Here is a 17295-nt window from a genome sequence, read left to right on the forward strand (position 1 = left end):
CAAAGATCCTAAAAATGCCCCACATGGAATTATAGCATAATTAAAAAACATATTTGAGACACTCAATCAACAGAAAAAAAATCCCAACTAGAGATTGACAGCATGATTAAGCACATGACGAATTTCATGAACATCTCATGATTTACGATTTAGTGATTTAAATACCATGAGTTATTTGGATCTTCAGCCGCCATAAAGTGCAGTGGGCCGTGGTTGTGTGTGTCTCAAACAGAGAACGTCTGTTCCTGGCTTCCAGTGTCAACTTCCTCTAATGGGACACACTGTGATTTGTGTGAGCCTTCACTGCAAGGCACACCGCTCGGTGTGCCACCAGGGTATAAATCCATGACAGCTCAACTATCTAGTAGTTAATCTAACAGGAAACTAACCTCACTTCTAACTAACAAGAAGAACGTTTTTTTGAGATTCAAGAGCAAAACCAGGAGAGGTAAGTCAAACTGATGTCAAAGTGAATTTGTGTTTTTATTATTAGTCGCTTAACTCGAAGAAAATTAATTCTGTATAACCTTTAGACATTTATTATTGTACGTAACACAGACTGCCAATATGTTATGCTCATAAGTCAATATACCTTTGCCTGATTTTCATCAATGCCTGACAAGTATCTCATGTCATTTCACCTCTAGTTCAGGTCAACGATGAATAGACAGTCTAGCATTAACAAAGAAGTCTTCATCCTTCATAATGAACGGATGCTGGTGGCAGCGGAGGTACAGCGGAGAAAAAAGAAGAGGATGTCTTTCCTTTCGCCAGGATCCAAAAAAAACTATGCAACATTCATCTGTGTTTCAGGTACAAATTTGACTTTTTTTTTCACTTTATGTAAGGTGTGCCATGACACAAATATTAATAGATTTCTCACAAACCTGTAAAAAAAATTAGCATCTCCTTTTGCAGAAAAAAAGTAGACTTTAAATTACTTTTATGAGTTATTCATAATTATAGTTATTCATAATTTTTTTATTATATATTATTTATATATTTATTTATAATTTTTTATGTACGACTTTGAATTTCATAAATAATGTAAGATTTTCAAAACAGTCTATTTATATTTAATATTTAGTGTCCTAATTTTCCTAATGTGCCATGATACAAATATGAATAGACTTCTCACACAAACCTGTAAAAAAATAGCATCTCCTTTGCAGAAAAAAAATAGTCATTTATATTATAGTCATTCATAATTTATTATTATATATTATTATTATTTATATATTTATTTATAATTTTTATGTACTATTTTGAATTTCATAAATAATGCAAGACTTTCAAAACAGTCTTTATACTTAATATTTAGTGTCCTAATTTTCCTGGTGTTGTGTATTACTCCAACTCCATCCATTTTCTTTTCTGCTTTTCCATATTAGTTTCAATTTTTCCACTCCCTTAATTAGTTCGCCAGCAGTAAATGATAGTTTATGCTCTCTGTGTAGTGACCAACACAAGGCCACAGCAGCTCCTCATTTCAAAGGTGAAGCAGTATAGTGGTTCCTTGGCCTTCACAAGGACATCACAGTGGGCGGTGGAGCAACTCCGACAGGTCAACGGCATTAACCCCAACAAGGTCACCACCTCATTTTGATTTCATGGAAAGAGTCAATAAAGATATGACTTTAAAGTTCATCAAGAGTAATTGCTTGCTCACATGTTATCTACTCTCCACTAGGACAGTCCCGAATTTGACCTGGTGTTTGTCAATGCTGTGGACCAGTGGGTGGCCAGCTCAGCAGCAGAAAAGTGCATCTTCATTCAGATTCTATATCGTGCCTGCCGGACCTACTGGGATGGAAAGGCAGGAAGCCTGGTCAAATCGAGCCGCCGGGGTTCTTACCAAGATGGGGGGGCTGGTCCCAGTGATTCGTTACGTCGGCGTTCATCTGGAACACTAACATCCCGACGAAAAAGCTTAGTTGCACCCAGACCACCAGAGTTCATCAACTGCTCGTCCAAACTCACAGGAGGTAATAGAATATGATATTACACGCCCTTGTGGAAATGTTTTAGTCCATCACTAACTTCATTGTTTTAATGGTCAATAAAACAATATAGAGAAAAATAAATATAGTACATAAATAAAAAGAAAGAAAGAAAGAAAGAAAGAAAGAAAGAAAGAAAGAAAGAAAGAGAAATAAATAGAAAGAAAGAAAGAAAGAAAGAAAGAAAGAGAAATAGAAAGAAAGAAAGAAAGAAAGAAAGAAAGAAAGAAAGAAAGAAAGAAAGAAAGAAAGAAAGAAAGAAAGAAAGAAAGATAACTGTTATTTCACCTCAGATTATTTTGTGGTCATTATAGAATTGATAAAATAGTCAAAATCGAAAATCCAAACTTACTCCATACCATTTTCACCTTCACCAGATATCTGGTGTTAACTGTGTGATTTATTTTTTATTTTTTCAAATGACAGAGTCCTCCGACATGAGTCTGTTCATCTACCGCTGCAAAGCCTTCTTGAATCATATGACGAAGAAGATGGTTGCGAGCCAAAGGCGCTCACAAAATAGAGGTAGTTGATTTTTACTACATTTTACTGTCAACTGGTTTTATCCAGAATTTGACTTTTGGGATGTTTTTTTTAATTTGTCTGTTGTCCATTGTTTATTCTGCACCCCTTTCCAGTTGAAAGGAATCTGTGTTCTATGGCTGGGCGGTCACATGAGTGGTGACTGTTGATTTCGGGGGAAACAATACGATGCAAAACAATAGCTGCTGGTTACGGGGAGCTCAGATCACTGAAGGTCAGATCACTGAACCCAGTGACAGAAGACGTGTAATTGATGGGAGAGGTGCCAGGCTGCAAAACAGCAGCAAGTCCCAGTTCATTTGTACAAGCCACTGTAAGCCCCCAGGAGAGCAATAATAATAATAATAATAATAATAATAATAATAATAATAATAATAATAATAATAATAATAATAATGATGATGGAAGGCTAATAATAATAATAATTATTATTATTCTCAGTCCTTGATTTCCCTCCCCATAGCAATTTTATTCATCGTGCATGCCGAAACAAATCTTGTAATTACATTCCTAGGCCACCAGGTGGTGCTACATCACCAGCATGACTCATGAAGTTTACTATCAACTGAGAAGAAGCAAAATACAGTCCTCAAAGAATTATAAATGCAATTCAACGGGAATAAAGATTGCTTTTAAAATGACAAACATGCACATTAAGAGAAGAATGCTGAAATTCAAGCTCAAAATATTTCACTATGCTAATTATTAAACCAAAAAAGAATATGTCTATCAAGTGTTCAAAAGTGTTATTATTAAAGCTATGCTGTACATTCATTTTAATATTAGGAAATTAAAAATGTGTTATATAGTACCTGTATGTTTGTCATAATTTAATGCAAATATGCAATGAATTTCTTACATTTTGTTTATACCAATTAAAACTTTTTATTATTATGCAGTCAATCAGTTAAAAGTGGCTCTGAGGGAGCGTGGGCACAAACTGACTCCAGCTGAAGACAAGACGGTAGGACTGGTCCACACAGCCCAGCAGCTTGCGGACATTGCTCACAAGGTAATTAAGGAGGCATTTTAATTCTAATTGCACAAAACTGATATAAAAAAGATAGAACATAAAAAAAAATGCAGAATTTACTTTAGCCCTTAAAGAATTCCGAGCAGGCTAACAGATAAAAACTAATGCTTGGTGTAATAATTTGAATACTGCAATACTGAATGTCATTTTCATTATTTTAATATGTATTTCAGATGGCCCTGAAACGTGCAAAATAGAATCTTACAGGATGGAGGAGATGAAAACCAAGTGGATGCAAACAGTTCCGAATTCCTTCACAAAACTGTATTTAAAGAAAACTAAGGATCTCCATGCAGCCACTTACTTGGTGTATTCAGAAATACATAATTAATCTTTGTATTTAAAACACAAGACGATGGTTCTCATATAATATACAGTATATAAAAAAATAATAAAATAAAAATAGTATGTAAATCTGTTGCCAGCCAACAGATGAATCTTGTTTTTATTAGTCGCGCTTTTATTAAAAACTTTGTACAAAGCAACTAACATACCTTGTCTGCATGTTGTTATCACAACTCATTGTTGTGTACTACTGTAAAATAATATTGTGTGTCCATTGTGTCTTTGTCTATGTTCCTAGAACATGAATCCAAGTCTTGTATGCTGCCAAGGTTCAGCGAGTCTTTGTGTCTTTGTAAGTTACAGTATGTCTCGTCTATGTGAATAAAGATTGTTCGTGTTATACCATAACCAAGTTGTTAGTTGTTTATATCACTAAATAATTGATCATAAACAACAGTACACAGGGAGAATGGTTCTGTAATACACTTTTATGCAAGTAAATTTTTATCTGATTATTCAATTAATCGATCGAATAATAAACTCAATTGAGACAGCCCTCGTATTTATGTGGATGTAATTGGTGGGGACTGTTCTAAATGGCTCAGGGATTACAATTAGTTATTATAATAATTAATATTTGCTCATCATGGGCGCTGGCAATCCATGATATGGTCATTGCTTCCCAAACAGACTTAGTATTGCCGGCTTATGAACTGTGAGAATGTCATTCAACCACTGGTGAGGAGCTTTGCGAGTTCAAGTGAAGTTCACTGAAGGCCCCAAAATCCCATCTAAAGGCTAATTTGGGTTTTAGAGCAAATAATGTCACCATCCACTCCGGGTGCCTTAATATTAAATATTGGCTAAGTGGTTCAGAAAATGGATGGATGGATATTTTCCTTTATGTGCCAGGCTATTTGACTTTTTGGCCAACCCTTTAATAATCGCCTTGCATGCACGGACATCTCAGCATTAGCCATGCCACCAAATAATGTTATGTGCATTGAAGCGGTCAGTTGCAGTAAAACACAGGTGTCAAACTCGAGGCCCGGGGGCCAGATACGGCCCGCCACATGATTTTATGTGGCCCGCGAAGACAAATTGTGCATTAAATTCGTGTCATTACTAGAATTGCAAATTGTCTTCACTTTTAATAATATATATTTTTTAAAAATATTTGATCAGTTTTTACTCGTCTGATTTGAAAACGAGTTCTTTGTCAGTTTGTTTTGTAGCTTTTACTGTATATAATATGAGGTGCTCATACATTTATTTGGGTTGACAGTCATAATGGCCCTCCGAAAGAAGCTATGACTACAATGCGGCCCGCGAAAAAAAATGAGTTTGATACCCCTGCAGTAAAAGCACCTACTGAGCATTTAGCAATGGTGTTAAACTCTGGCCCGAGGACCAAATTTGGCCCGTTGTGTAATTATATTTGACCCGCGAAGACAAAATTGTGCATCAACTTTGTGTCAATACTAAAATTACAAATTGTCTTTACTTAAAAAAAAAGATGTTTCTAGCAATTTTGATTACCATTCATCTTTTTAAAAATGTTCTTACTAGTCTGATAAAGGAATGAAACAATGACATATTTTAGTTCTTGACCGACGCAGCATCAATAACACTTATCTTGATGCTGCCACACAGACAACAGGTTGTCCTCATGCGTTCTATATTTAGAGACCCTGCGAGAAACTTAAAAAGATTACTGTCCCTGGAACCAAGTATAGTCTTCCTCAGCCTCAGCCACAAAGAAAGGACTAAATATAGCCAGCCTGCCTGTCTCTCGTGTGTCTAATAATCCTGTACACTTTCTTCACCAAATAAGGTAGTATCGCAACTACAGTGTGAATTTTGCCTCTATCTTTGGCTTCAGTAATGTAGCATAAATGTAATCTGTCTATACTTTATTGGTTTTTCTTGACACATAGCTGGCTGAGGCAAAATATTTTTTGCTAGTATGTTATTACTGTGTTTATTTATTCAATATCGCAGACACAAGCTACACTTAAGAATTAGATCTTAAAAATATATATATAAATAAAACAAAAATATATAATACATAAATACCAAGGCAGCTCATAAAAGTAAGATGTAAAATATATATAACAAAAATATATAAATAATATATAAATAAGAAGGCAGCTCATAATGTATTTTCAGTTAGTTATTTAGTTATTAAAAGTACTTTTACCATCAGATGTGCTTTCCCAATATCCAATGTCAACGTAAACTACGTAAGTAAATCGACAAAACTGTTTCTTTTTCCTGTTAACATCACACTACTCCCACTCGGTCTGGAAGAATTTGTGGAATATGATCATTCCTGCCACATTGCTAAATGATTAAAAATAAATGCTACTCATGCCTACCAAGCTGTTTGGAAAGGCTGTCAGTAACGATTTAGTAAAATCTCATTTATTTTATCTATTCTTTGTGTACATTCAATTGAAGCACTCCGTGTGATTAAAAAAATACCGTATTTTCCGGACTATAAGGCACACCTAAAAACCTAAATTTTTTTCAAAAGCCGACAGTGCGCCTTATAGTCCGGTGCGCCTTATATATGGACCAAATTCCTAAATTTAAACTGGCCTGAAGCATTGTGTCATGAAATCAATCATTAATGGCCCGCTGAAGACTATGAATCATGAATCAAAAAGAATACGGATCATTATTTTGTGATTCTAAAGTAATTTGTGTCGTCTGAAGTTGAAATGAAGATAAATTGGAGAATAATTTGATTTGGATTAAAAATCTGACATGATGCATTAATGGTGCGACTTATAGTCCAGTGTGCCTTATATACGGACAAAGTTTTAAAATGGGCCATTCATCGAAGGTGCGCCTTATGGTCCGGTGCACCTTATAGTCCGGAAAATACGGTAATTGAAAAGGTAGAGATAGCTTTAAAGAATGACACTATAGTAACACGCACGTACAGAAGCGTTCAGTGCGTGTGTCTTCTCACTAGTCTCACTATCGCAAGAAGAGGGCAGCGCTAAATGGATGATGGTTCAACAAGCGTGCGCCCCCGACCTCTCCCACTGACTGTCGGACGCACGTGTGAGTGACGCAGAGAAGTCTACTTAAAGCGGAATTAACGCCGAGTGCAACAACCCCCCGCGCTCACTCAAATTCAGTGGGCTCCTAACAAGCTAAGCCCGCACACGGTATATTGCTAGTGAGAGACCAAGCCTGCGTGGAGCAGCCGTTGTGGGGAAGTTGCGTCCACAGCACTCCCACGCACGCCGTGGTTGGAGCATGCTGTACCTCATGGATACTTTTTTGCGCTCATAGATTTGACTTTTTTATACATTTTCACAATCTGCGTCTGAGTTAGATTTGATCCGAATGAACAGTCATGGGAGAGTGGACCATATTGGAACGTCTCTTGGAGGCGGCAGTCCAGCAGCACTCGACTATGATCGGAAGGTAAGAGTTGAATCAAGAATCTCTGTTGCTGAACACATCAACTTTTTATGTCTAATTGATACTTTAAAGAAATCAGAGTGGATTGGGGGTTCAAATAAAAATGACAAATGAAAGTTTGCATCTACAGCACGAGTGTCAAACTCATTTTTGTCGTGGGCCACAATGTAGTCATAGTTTCCTTCAGAGGATCATTTTGACTGTCAACGCCTTATATTATACACAGTAAGAACTATTTAAATATTTTTTTAAATAAATGCTAACAAAGAATGGGTGCAATATCTGTATTTTTAAAAGTGAAAACAATTTGTAATTTTATATTGACACATGAAGTTGATGCACAATTTGTCTTCGCGGGTCACATAAAATGATGTGGCAGGCCGTGTCTGACCCCCGGGCCGTATGTTTGACACCTAGGAATTCTACAGGCTACAAGTGATGCGATTTCAGCAATGGACAGCACCTTAACAGTATCATGAACAGACAGGGACAAATCCATTGATAAGGAGTCAGACTCCTTTTCATCTCAGCATAGCCCGCCCAAATAGAAATAAGCGCTGTTCTATTAATAGCATTTGTTAGAAGCATTTCTTCAAACACTCCATATTTGAAAGCTGTGCTGCAAGTCGTAGAAGCATACATATAAAAGGCTTTAAATTGGAAAAGTCTCATTCTTTAATGATTAAGATGAACATAATTGGTGTCTGAAGAACTGATTGAGTGTACGCAAATTTGGTTCCCTAATTTGTTCATGTGGGTCCCTATTGGCAGTAATTGAGATGAAACAAATGTAATATATCATCAGATGGATTTTCATTTAGCAAGCATCATCATGAGGTACCGTATTTTCCGCACTGTAAGGCGCACCTAAAAACCTCCAATTTTCTCAAAAGCCGACAGTGCGCCTTATAATCAGGTGCGCCTTATATATGGACCAATATTGAGCCACTACAGCAGGTGTGTCCAAAGTCCGGTCCGCGGGCCAAATGTATATATCTTATATATATGGACAAAGGTTTAAAATGGGCCATTCATTGAAGGTGCGCTTTATGATCCGGCGCGCCTTATATATGGACAAAGTTTTAAAATGGACCATTCATTGAAGGTGCACCTTATAATCCGGTGCGCTTTATAGTGCGGAAAATACGGTATTGTTTTTATTTCCAGTGAGGTTTGAAGTTTTATCATTTTGAACAACAATGAGGAATTTCATCTTTTCAAACCCCATCATTCAACTGCTAGTTTTTGTTGTTAAGGTATCCAAGTAAATATCAGAGCTGTCACTATCGAATACTTCCAGAATTGATTTTTATATTGATTATTCCATCAATTAATCGAATCATTGGTTGACATTTTAGTTGTATAAAAGTGGATTACAAAATATTTTTTTTTGCATTTACTGCTGTTTATTATGTATTGTTTAGTGATTAAAACCAACTAATGTGAAAATGTGGTTGCACAAGTATGCACACCCTCCTCAGGATGTGCACCTTTTGAAACCATTTATTAAGAAAATCATTTCTAGAGGGGTACTAAAAATAAACAACTGACCACCTAAAATAATGAGATTGCACAAGTGTGCACACTTCTTGTGACTGAGGATGTCACCTATCACGTTCAGACTCAGAGGCAGCAAAACAACTTGTGGAGTGGGTGGCACGAACCTTATTTGGAGTGAACCAGAGGAACTGTTTTGTTTTTGCGCATTTGTTGAGCGTGTTTGTTGGTCATTATTCAAATCTCAAGTTAGTTTCACATGACCAGGCAAGTCGCCACAAGGTGGCGCATAATTTTGCTGGACAGCTGCTTTGCATCGAGTTTGTCAGGGAATTTGCGCCACCTTGTGGCTACTTAGTCATGTGATAGATACACCGTTAAAAACAAAGTTTCTGAAGATTTGAATAATGTCCAAGCATAGGTGTCAAACTCAAAGCCCGGGGGGCCAGATACGGCCCGCCATATCATTTTATATGGCCCACTAGGACAAATTTTGCAGCGATTTTGTGTCATTACTAAAATTACAAATTCATGGATGGAAATGATAAATGTAGAAAAAACATGACAATTATACAGAAAATGCTAAATGACTGTGTTTGTTTCCTCAGGATCCTGCTGACAGTGGTGGTGATTTTTCGTATTCTAATCGTGGCAATAGTTGGAGAGACAGTGTACAACGATGAGCAGTCCATGTTTGTATGTAACACCTTACAGCCAGGCTGTAACCAGGCTTGTTACGACAAAGCTTTCCCCATCTCTCACATCAGGTACTGGGTGTTCCAGATCATTATGGTCTGCTGCCCCAGCCTTTGCTTTATTACCTACTCTGTCCACCAGTCCGCCAAGCAGAAGGAGCGACGCTACTCCACAGTGTACCTTTCCCTGGACAAGGAGCAAGACTCTATGAAAAGAGACGACAGCAAGAAGATCAAGAACACTATTGTTAACGGGGGGCTACAGAACACAGAGAACACCAACAAGGAGGCGGAGCCTGATTGTCTTGAAGTCAAGGACATTCCCAATTCGGTCGTGCGAACTACTAAGTCCAAAATGAGAAGACAAGAAGGCATATCCAGGTTCTACATCATCCAGGTGGTGTTCCGAAATGCACTCGAGATAGGATTTCTCGTGGGTCAATATTTCCTTTATGGATTCAATGTGCCCGCTGTGTATGAGTGCGATCGATACCCTTGCATAAAAGATGTTGAGTGTTATGTTTCCAGGCCAACAGAGAAGACAGTGTTTTTAGTCTTCATGTTTGCAGTCAGTGGCATTTGTGTGGTGCTCAACTTAGCGGAGCTAAACCATCTAGGGTGGAGGAAGATCAAAGCTGCTGTCAGAGGAGTGAGAGCCAGGAGGAAGTCTATTTATGAAATCCGCAACAAAGACTTGCCAAGAATGAGTATGCCCAACTTTGGACGTACCCAGTCCAGTGACTCTGCATATGTATAAATATTTGTAACAGAAAAAGCTGCAGGGCAGTTGTGTAGAAACTACAGTACCGTATTTTCCGGACGACAAGTCGCATTGGACTATAAGGCGCACCTTCAATGAATGGCCCGTTTTAAAACTTTTTCCTTATATAAGGCGCACCATTAATGCATCATGTCAGATTTTTAATTCAAATCAAATCATTCTCCATTTTATCTTTTTTATTTCAACTTCAGACGCAACAAATTACTTTGTAATCACAAAATAATGATGCATAGTCTTTTTGATTCATGATTCATAGTCTTCAGCGGGCCACTTATGATTGATTTCATGACACAATGCTTCAGGCCAGTTTAAATTTAGGAATTCGGTCCATATATAAGGCGCACCGGACTATAAGGCCCACTGTCGGGTTTTGAGAAAATTTTAGGTTTTTAGGTGCGCCTTATAGTCCGGAAAATACGGTAACTTAAATATGAAATTATAAAAATGTTCTTTGAAAAGATAAATGGTGGCATTACTGCCATGGGAGCATGGTTCATGCAAATTCTAAGGACTTTTGTCTTGGACTGGACACTCTCATTAGATGGCTGACATATCTCATCAATATTTGTTTTGATTTGATGTACACTTATGGGGAAGTTTGTCTCTGGGAAAGAGATGGACATAAATGGCTGGACTGTAGATGCTGGTTTTATATTTGTTAAGTGCATCTTAGAAATAAAGACAGAGGGTATACTGTACACAGACTAAACTATGGATCTTTATATGTATATTGTGTTTTATATATATATATATATATATTTTTTTTTTTTCTTCCATTGTTTTCATTGTTTTGAATGTCTGCGTTTGCACCATCGGCCTTACCTGGAGGTCTCCTTCCATTTTTCTACTAACCAAAGCGCTCTCATTTATTTATTTATCTATTTATTTATTTATCTATTTATTTATTTATTTATTTAAATCAGTGCCATATATGTACAGTACATCATAAACACAGTATATTAAGGTAACTTCTGTAACGAAATACCAACTTATATACATTTAGACAACCACAAAATATTTTTTCAAAAAAAAGTCTGCATGTTATGCATGTTAGATTAACAAAAGTGTCCAAACGTGCGAATGTTAGCGCAATGATTGTTTGCCTATGTGCGTTTGCTTGTTTACGTGTGAAAACGGATGGAAGGAAAATGATAATGTCACAGGTTTTGAACACGTGTCGTGTATTTTAAACATCTGCAATAAAAATGAGCCCTATGAACAATTATAGTATGTTTAATTTTGGTGTATTGATTTGCAATGTGTCCGATTTATGTCTATCCATGACCTAATATCACTGTGTTTATAAACTGTCTCAATACCCGCAACACCGTTTTAGTTAGTTTAGTTTAGCTAATAGTTTAAAATGACTTCCTTTAACGAGGATGCCATCCATTGCATTTTGGCCAAGCGTAAAATTGTGATGTCGAAAAAAACATTGTTCAGCGAGCATCCTATTATTATTACAACTAAAATGGCTGCCATAAACAAAATAAGCGTAGGTTTAAATTACCCAATGAGATGTTTGGTAATCATTGTTGAAGCATTGTCGGATTTTGCTTTGTGAATTTTATTTTTTAGCCATACATTGTTACATCACTATAAAGTTGTCATCCAATCATTTCACTACTCATCTTGTTAACGTTAACACTCAGTGAGCCATCACAAATGAATTCCAAAGAGCATTTCTAGATTTAAATTTGAGCAGAAAAGTGGATTACTGCTTTCTAATGTTGTCTCACATAACGAAATATCAGTTTTGGCTCAAGAATTTGCGTTGGATTGACAAAAATGATCTACTTAATATGGAATAGTGGTATGTAAATCCTGACATTTGTTTGTCTTGGACACCAAATTACACACAATGAAGTCTGACCTTTTTGACATTAGTGTATTGCATGAGTGCATTAATATAGCTCCCTTAATCCAGATTAAAAATCCAGATGTCATGGGATAGTAGACTGCAAAAATTTTGGTATTGATGTACTCTATATGATTCTAACAGGGCATGCCAGATGTCTGGTTTGACGGGAGTAAATTTCACGAATCCGTGTCATAGTTATACAGTGATCCCTCGCTACTTCACGTTTCGTTTATCGCGGCTTCACTACATCGCGGATTTTTATCCCAAAATAAAAAAACATTTAAAAGTCAAAATAAAACTTCTAAATTGAGGAAACATGTGTCTAACCTTTAGGTCAATGTAGTATCGCTCCAAATGTTCGTTTACATTCCTTTAGAAATTCGTTTTCGCGTGTTAGCACGATCGCGAATTAGCATCTTTCCGCTAACTCGTTAGCCTGCCCAGTACTTCTTGTTGGTGACCGTACTTCGCGGATTTCACTTATCGCGGGTGGTTTTTGGAACCAATTATCCGTGATAAACGAGGGATTACTGTATATTTAGATTTAAACGCACTAGAAAAGTTCTCATTTCCAGCAGGCTTCCGTTAACACACAAGCATGCTCAAGCAAATCTATTACTTTTTTTTTAAAAGTCTTTTTAGTTTGACAGAGATTTTGATGAGCAAAACTTTGACATAGTAAAATTGCGATAATAATATATGCTCACAAAAACTTTTTTACGGTCACTGATGTTTGTATTTGAATACAAAGAAATGAATTTCATTTAGCTCGTTAATAAGAGATGACAGTAAGGTCAAGTTAATCACAATGTTTTCATTCGTAAGGTGATGGTTTTCGAAATACAAAAAATTGGCGTGACGAATGAAAGTGATTGCAGTTTTGGAAAATTTAGTGACAGTCGATTTTTTTTTTTTAATCTCTACATTGCGACAATTCTGGAAAAATAACTGATCAGCGAGTTCACCATCCTCCAGTGATTTTGCCAGTCAAGCAAGCAAGTCCATGAAGACTTCCCATCCCACCTATAAACATGACTTTGCTGACGTTGTTATAAGTGTCCCAGAGTTGTGCAGGGTCACACAATAAAATATTATCACTAAACTGCTAATCTCAGCAAATGTATTTTTCCACTCAACGTTATGAAAACGTATTTAGTAATTTATCAAACATAGTTGGACAACATTTACAGTATATAGCGAACTGTCAGTGATCCATCAGAGGCTAAAATGAATGGGCTCTTCTGCAACACACCAATGTGTCCCTGTGAACGTCCCTGACTGATGGTTCCGGGATAAGTCAGGGTCCTGCATGATCAGGTCCAATTGCACCTTAGGTGCTGGAGCATATATTGTATTTGTGTTCACAGAGGCGTTACATTGCACTTATGGCAGTTAGGAGCAGTTATGATAGGCTTGCTGAGCAAAGCTATTTGGACAATCCTTGATATCATAAATTATATGAGAAGAACATCATTTACTATTTTCTCCATTCGTTTTGAAGAATGGTGTCGGTGAGGTTGTCACCCATGTGTTGTGTATTTGTTCATCTGTTTGCCCAGCTTTGTCCTCATCTCACCATCACTACATGTGACATCACGAGTCACGCTATACTGTTGCTCTGGTTTGGAGGTCACTCGTAGATGTGACAGACTGTCACCAAGTGAAATATCTATTGTGACATGCCAGGGTGCAATGTGCTGACACCTGGATGTGCCCACCAAGCAACCCAAGATGCTCCAGGCCAACACATGGATTTTGGGAAAGAAGGGCATTGACACAAACACACACTTTACTGTACCAAATCTCGTTCAGATGTCGGTAACTTGTTGTTTGCCCACAATATGCTGATACAAAAATAACAAATAACAAAATGCTGCTTTTGGTGGAATTTTCGTTCTTGTTTTGTGTCTCAGTCCCTCGATGGAGACACCGTGAGGCATATTTGTGTTATTTAAATCAGAGAGTTGTATCTGGTCGATTTAATCACACAGCGGCCAGCAGCATGTGTGGATTATGGGATTTACAGCTGCCTCTCAGTCTCAGTGTTTTTCAGGTGAAGTAGGCCAGTGGTACGGGATACCCAGGATAAAGCTGGTCAAAGTCCAGAGTGAACCTTAAAAACTGCTGATATTTTTTTCATTTTTATAATAGATTTTATAATTATATATTATATTTTTAATTATAATATATATTATTTTTAATTATACATATAATTCTAATTCTAATTTTATAATTATATACTATATTTTTAATTATATGTATTATTTTTCAATTAATAAATATATAATTAAATAATTAAATAAAATATGTAATATATAGTAAATATATAATTAAATAAAAAATAAAGAAATAAAAATATATATATACGTATATATAATTTTAATTTTATATTAACTTTAAAAATGTAGGCTTATAAACTGTCTTTTTAATGAAAGTGAAACTTAGAATATATTAAAAGACATCATCATTTTTCTTTGTTTTATCATACCAACATGGAGCAGATGCAGATGTGAAAAAGTTGATAATGATATCTCCTGATTGTTGAGTTCAACAACAGACTGGCATGTCAGGACCATTGTCCGTCTGGAAGCATAAATGAGGATGAAAGAGCGCTCCATCTAGTTTGGCTTTTTTTGTTTGCATTTTGTCAGTCTTAAAGGTGCAGATGTAAGATTCAATATTCAAGACTGACTTATAACAAAAAGCAAGTCTGTGGTCCAAATATTCATTTGAGTGTTTTATTTAACAATGTCATCAACCAAATAAGCAGGTCTAGTTTCCTGTTAACAGTTTGCAGGTCATTTATTGTGGAGGGGATGCATGGATTGCCAGGTAATGAAGCAGAGCCTAACCTCCAGCCCACACGTCCTTGTTTGAGCAGCCCATTTCTCAACAAGCTGTCTCTCTGAAACCTTGTCCTGTCCATGAACTATCATCACTCAAATACCATCATACCTTCCTTGAATCATAACACACACACGGACGCCTGCACACACACCGTATTTTCCGGACTATAAGGCGCACCGGACTATAAGGCGCACCTTCAATGAATGGCCTATTTTAAAACTTTGTCCTTATATAAGGCGCACCGGACTATAAGGCGCACCATCAATGCATCATGTCAGATTTTTAATCCAAATCAAATCAAATCATTCTCCATTTTATCTTTTTTATTTCAACTTCAGACGCAACAAATTACTTTGTAATCACAAAATAATGATCCATAGTCTTTTTGAGTCATGATTCATAGTCTTCAGCGGGCCACTTATGATTGATTTCATGACACAATGCTTCGGGTCAGTTTAAATTTAGAAATTTGGTCGATATATAAGGCGCACCGGACTATAAGGCACACTGTCGGCTTTTGAGAAAATTTTAGGTTTTTAGGTGCGCCTTATAGTCCGGAAAATAAGGTACACACAATTATAGGACTACTGCTTTTAATGATTGTTGATTAAACCAAGACAGTAAAAGCGTCATAAATACAGTAACTTTTTTCCCCATTTGAACAATTCAAATTCAAAAGAAAAGAAAAATAATGACAATAGTGACTAACTGTCACAGTTGTCCTTCCTGTTCCACTTAACACCAACTTAACATGTATGATCATATCCTTTCACCCACTGTAGATGCGGCCTTAATCCTCTGATGTCACACAGACTTGACCCACATGTTTGATTCTTCTCACAATAACCTGATATTTCCACATTTTTCCTGACGTGGAGACTTCACAAGCAGAAGTTGAACCATGTTTTCATATGTCTTCATTAATGTATGTATACGTTTAATCTATGGTATTGATGAGCATTTCCTGTTGACATAATTGTGTCAAACGAGTAGAAGACTCCAGATGTTTACTGACAGATGTCGCTCTCATGCAACCATTAAATCTCTGCAACTATTAAATCTCTGCAATGCTTTGCTCTGGTTTACAGTAGGCCTCAAATGAGAAGGTTGATTAAATCATAAAGATACGCATGCATTCGCTATGCTTTTGATGATTTTGAGTTGGTAGCTAACGCATTCAGCGATGATGAGCTTTGGTGCGCGCTAGCTTTTTGGTGCGCGCTAGCTCCATGTAACTTTTAATTTGTAAAGGACTATTGTGATGTTTCGCTTTGTTGTTGTTTTTTTCCCCTCGGCAACAGTGAGGTCCCACCAAGATCACTGTCGCAACAATTTGACGCGATTGCCGATTCTCTTTGTTGTCAACTCTTGTCTCTGAGCAACTGAACAAACTAGTATACTACAATTATCAAATTTTCAACAAGCTCTAAACCAGGGTTGTCAAACTCATTTTTTTTCACGGGCCGCATTGTAGTCAATTTCTTTCGGAGTGCCATTATGACTGTCAACCCAAATAAATGTAAGAACACCTCATTTCAAATCAGACTGGTCAAATATTTCCCAAATCTTTTTTTAAAGTGAAGACAATTAGCAATTTTAGTAATGACACACAAATTTGATGCACAATTTGTCTTCGCGGGCCACATAAAATGATATGGCGGGCCGTATCTGGCCCCCGGGCCTTGAGTTTGACACCTGTGCTCTAAACGCTTTATATTGGGTACTTTTATTATTAATAAGATTAATCTTTGACTGTAAATTCGAGGCAGAGAATTGTTATAGCCACCTCAGACTCATGCAAATCTCAGGCGGCTAAACAAAGATGGCTAATCAAGACACAATATGCAAAAGATACATTTAAGTTTGGTTTGTACAATCCACAGGATGATGGCTTTCTACCACGATTGTGTTTATCCCTCTACTAGTAGTATCTGGCTACAGATGTTTCACGCAATCAAAGAAAGAGCCCCATAGGTCAGAGAGGTGCTCATGGGATTATGTTTTATGTCTACATGTAACCAGAGCGATGTCACAGATTAAATTACCCTGTAATCACCATCTGACCTATAAAATATGCAGTTGTGGTGACTAGAGGAACAGACTGACCTAGACTTTCATTGTTAAATCCTTCAAGTACTAAAAAAGGAATCTCAAGGATACAAAGGAATGCATTTTAGTATTAGCGCACACATAAAGTGTATTAATTGTCTACCTTACAGAACAGTATGCAGATGTTTTGCATTGGTACAAACTTAACTGTTTGTGGTCCCAAAGTTGCTGTAAAAATTAGTCTTGGCTTCCCTGTTTAAAGTGCT

The 17295-nt window shown here is 36.8% G+C and overlaps 3 protein-coding genes across 5 annotated transcripts in view; 2 read left to right on the plus strand and 1 right to left on the minus strand.

Annotated features, from left to right (window-relative positions):
- The window catches only part of cgrrf1 (cell growth regulator with ring finger domain 1), a 35284-nt gene that overhangs the window by 11159 nt on the left and 6830 nt on the right, over positions 1 to 17295 (minus strand). The window lies entirely within an intron of this gene.
- On the plus strand, positions 252 to 4269 carry stxbp6l (syntaxin binding protein 6 (amisyn), like). 2 transcript variants are annotated; one of them, XM_088361398.1, is made up of 7 exons: positions 252 to 448; positions 637 to 813; positions 1458 to 1588; positions 1691 to 1985; positions 2427 to 2525; positions 3443 to 3555; positions 3750 to 4269. In XM_088361398.1, the coding sequence occupies exons 2-7, from the start codon at positions 660 to 662 to the stop codon at positions 3771 to 3773; spliced, it is 816 nt and encodes a 271-aa protein (XP_088217524.1). In that variant the 5' UTR covers positions 252 to 448; positions 637 to 659; the 3' UTR covers positions 3774 to 4269. The 2 variants fall into 2 exon arrangements, with proteins under 2 accessions (XP_088217524.1, XP_088217523.1); XM_088361397.1 differs by having other exon boundaries at positions 255 to 448; positions 648 to 813.
- gjd2b (gap junction protein delta 2b) lies at positions 6805 to 11499 on the plus strand. The gene is made up of 2 exons (XM_088361396.1): positions 6805 to 7302; positions 9405 to 11499. Exons 1-2 carry the CDS (start codon positions 7232 to 7234, stop codon positions 10246 to 10248), a joined length of 915 nt encoding a protein of 304 aa, XP_088217522.1. The 5' UTR covers positions 6805 to 7231; the 3' UTR covers positions 10249 to 11499.

The sequence above is a fragment of the Syngnathus floridae genome, chromosome 19 (genome assembly GCF_059516105.1).
Source record: "Syngnathus floridae isolate MCC-2025c chromosome 19, RoL_Sflo_1.0, whole genome shotgun sequence".
NCBI lineage: Eukaryota > Metazoa > Chordata > Actinopteri > Syngnathiformes > Syngnathidae > Syngnathus > Syngnathus floridae.

What these genes read in the sequence shown, in the direction of transcription:
- gjd2b (XM_088361396.1), top strand. Translation starts at nt 7,232, where the DNA reads ATGGGAGAGTGGACCATATTGGAACGTCTCTTGGAGGCGGCAGTCCAG. An exon ending in CACTCGACTATGATCGGAAG is followed by an intron (nt 7,303 to 9,404) that starts GTAAGAGTTGAA and finishes TTGTTTCCTCAG; the next exon opens with GATCCTGCTGACAGTGGTGG.
- stxbp6l (XM_088361398.1), top strand. Translation starts at nt 660, where the DNA reads ATGAATAGACAGTCTAGCATTAACAAAGAAGTCTTCATCCTTCATAAT. An exon ending in CTCGTCCAAACTCACAGGAG is followed by an intron (nt 1,986 to 2,426) that starts GTAATAGAATAT and finishes TTCAAATGACAG; the next exon opens with AGTCCTCCGACATGAGTCTG. An exon ending in TTGCGGACATTGCTCACAAG is followed by an intron (nt 3,556 to 3,749) that starts GTAATTAAGGAG and finishes TATGTATTTCAG; the next exon opens with ATGGCCCTGAAACGTGCAAA.